This window comes from Medicago sativa, chromosome 1 (assembly GCF_051527215.1).
Source record: "Medicago sativa cultivar Bolivia chromosome 1, Bolivia_mono, whole genome shotgun sequence".
NCBI lineage: Eukaryota > Viridiplantae > Streptophyta > Magnoliopsida > Fabales > Fabaceae > Medicago > Medicago sativa.
In genome coordinates, this window is record NC_140749.1 from 72397902 (window position 1) to 72400434 (window position 2533).

Genomic DNA, 2533 nt, shown 5'->3' on the forward strand with positions numbered 1-2533 from the left:
AACAACAACATCAACAACAACTTAGACAACAACAACATGCATGTGGTACCACCAGGGCATTAAGCCCCCATCGCTAAGGTCATATTTGGACCGTCGGGCATTAAGCCCCCATCGCTAAGGTCATAAAAACCTGTCAGGCATTAAGCCCTCATCGCCGACTATGCAACAACTCGACTCTAAATGCAACAATCTTCATTTTTAATGTTAATTTAATTAGCAATTGATCCACATCAGTTCATTACATCAAAACAGCATCACTGGAACATCGTGTTTAGCAACATCATCTATAATATAAACATCAGGAACTAATTCATCAAAGATACGGGCGAAAGGACACAATTTCGCACAACATCAGGACTGTACTGCACTAACTCGCAGTTGCGAGCTAAACAACTCGCAGTGGCGAGTTCAACGGGGCAACTCGCAGTTGCGTACAACATTGCTCGCAGTGGCGAGCTAAAAGGGTTACTCGCAGGTGCGAGTAGGAACGCTCGCAGTTGCGAGCGATGACAGAACAAGGTTCTGTCGGAGCTCTGCAACACATCTCAGCACTCGAATTCTCACTACCCAGCCCTCTAATTCATCACCAATCAGCATCTAAACGTGTTCTATGACTAATTATCATCTGTCTATATCAAACTACATCAAAATTCACCTAATTCTTCCACTTTTAATGATTTTTGACCTAATCTCAATCCCTTAAACCTACAACAATTGATCACTTCTATGAATTAAAACTTGTTAATAATGAGAGTTAGTCTCACCCTTACCTTAGATTATGATTCTGAAATCCAACAGCCGCGTTCTTCGTTCTTTAGGGTTCTCTCTGGTTTTCTCTTCTTTCTCTCTTCTTTCCTCTGTTGTACGCGTTCTAATTTTCTCTCCCAATTACAGACTTTTATTCTTTCCCTAATTGCTCTTCTCACCACAACTTACTCTTTCCCCTAGTAATTTAATTATTTCTACTAATAACAATATTTCTCCCCCACTTAAGAAAATACTTATATTATTAACATATCTTCTACCAATATATATATACATATATATAATAATTCACATAATATTCTAATAAAAAAAAGCCATAAATCGCTTAAATATTAATTATGAAAAAGTGGGCGTTACAACTCTCCCCCACTTAGAATATTTACGTCCTCGTAAACGTACCTTGTTCAAACAACTCTGGGTAAGATTCCCGCATCTTACTCTCCAACTCCCAAGTCAAACTTTCACCGGCTGCTCCTTCCCAAACAACCTTCACAAGAGGTATCTCCTTGCCTCTAAGCCTCTTCACTTCTCTATCCTCTATTCTCACCGGTAGGGTCTCGATTGTAAGGTTATCCCTTACCTGCACATCATCTCTTGGAATCACATGGGATGGATCCGGCACATACTTCCGAAGTTGCGATACATGAAACACATCATGCAAGTTCGAAAGGTGTGGTGGCAAACCCACCCTATAAGCAACCGTTCCGACCCTTTCTGAAATCTGATACGGGCCAATAAACCTCGGAGTCAACTTCTTTGACTTCAATGCACGTCCAACACCCGTCACCGGAGTGACTCTCAAAAACACATGGTCTCCTTCTTGAAACTCAAGATCCTTCCTGCGCTTATCATGATAACTTTTCTGTCTATCCTGTGATTCTTTCATCTTTTCTCTGATTAACTTCACCTTCTCAGTAGTCTGTTGGACAATCTCTGGTCCCAATACCACACTCTCACCGGATTCAAACCAACACAACGGAGTTCTGCATCTCCGACCATACAATGCTTCGAAGGGTGCCATTCCAATACTAGCGTGGTAACTGTTGTTGTACGTGAATTCTATCAGGGGTAGATAACTATCCCAAGTTCCACCTTGCTCAAGCACACAAACTCTCAACAAATCTTCCAGCGACTGAATTGTCCTTTCCGATTGTCCATCCGTCTGCGGGTGGTATGCTGAACTTAACTTCAAATTAGTGCCCAAGGCCTCATGCAAACTCTTCCAGAACCTCGATGTAAACCTCGGATCTCTATCCGACACAATGCTTGATGGGACACCATGTAGCTTCACGACATCTCTAACATAAATCTCTGCTAGCTGGGACACAGGAAAAGTAATATTAATCGGAATGAAATGAGCCGACTTCGTCAATCTATCTACGATCACCCAAATTGCATCATTCCCTTTGTTGGCATTCGGCAAACTCGTCACAAAATCCATGGATATACTATCCCATTTCCATTCCGGAATCTCTAGCGGTGTCAATAACCCAGCAGGTTTCTGATGCTCAACGTTTGACTTCTGACAAGTCAAACATGCATACACAAATTGTGCCACATCGCGCTTCAAACCTGACCACCAAAACATTTTCTTCAAATCTTGATACATTTTAGCAGCTCCTGGATGAATACTCAAACTGCTTCTATGGCCTTCCTCAAGGATCATCTTCTTCATCTCATCATTGTCAGGAATACAAATTCTTCCTCGAAACCTCAACACTCCTTGGTCATCAACCTTAAAGTCACTGTCTACAGCAGGATCGGTTGC

At 41.8% G+C, this 2533-nt stretch overlaps 1 protein-coding gene across 1 annotated transcript; it reads right to left on the reverse strand.

Moving 5' to 3' along the window:
- Nucleotides 1-736: 736 nt before the first annotated feature.
- Nucleotides 737-2089, reverse strand: LOC146957118 (uncharacterized). The gene has a single exon (XM_085723808.1). It carries the CDS (start codon nt 1784-1786, stop codon nt 1145-1147), a length of 642 nt encoding a protein of 213 aa, XP_085579934.1. The 5' UTR covers nt 1787-2089; the 3' UTR covers nt 737-1144.
- Between the last annotated feature and the right edge of the window lie 444 nt (nt 2090-2533).

Coding starts and splice junctions, on each gene's coding strand:
- LOC146957118 (XM_085723808.1), bottom strand. CDS start 1,786: ATGGCACCCTTCGAAGCATTGTATGGTCGGAGATGCAGAACTCCGTTG.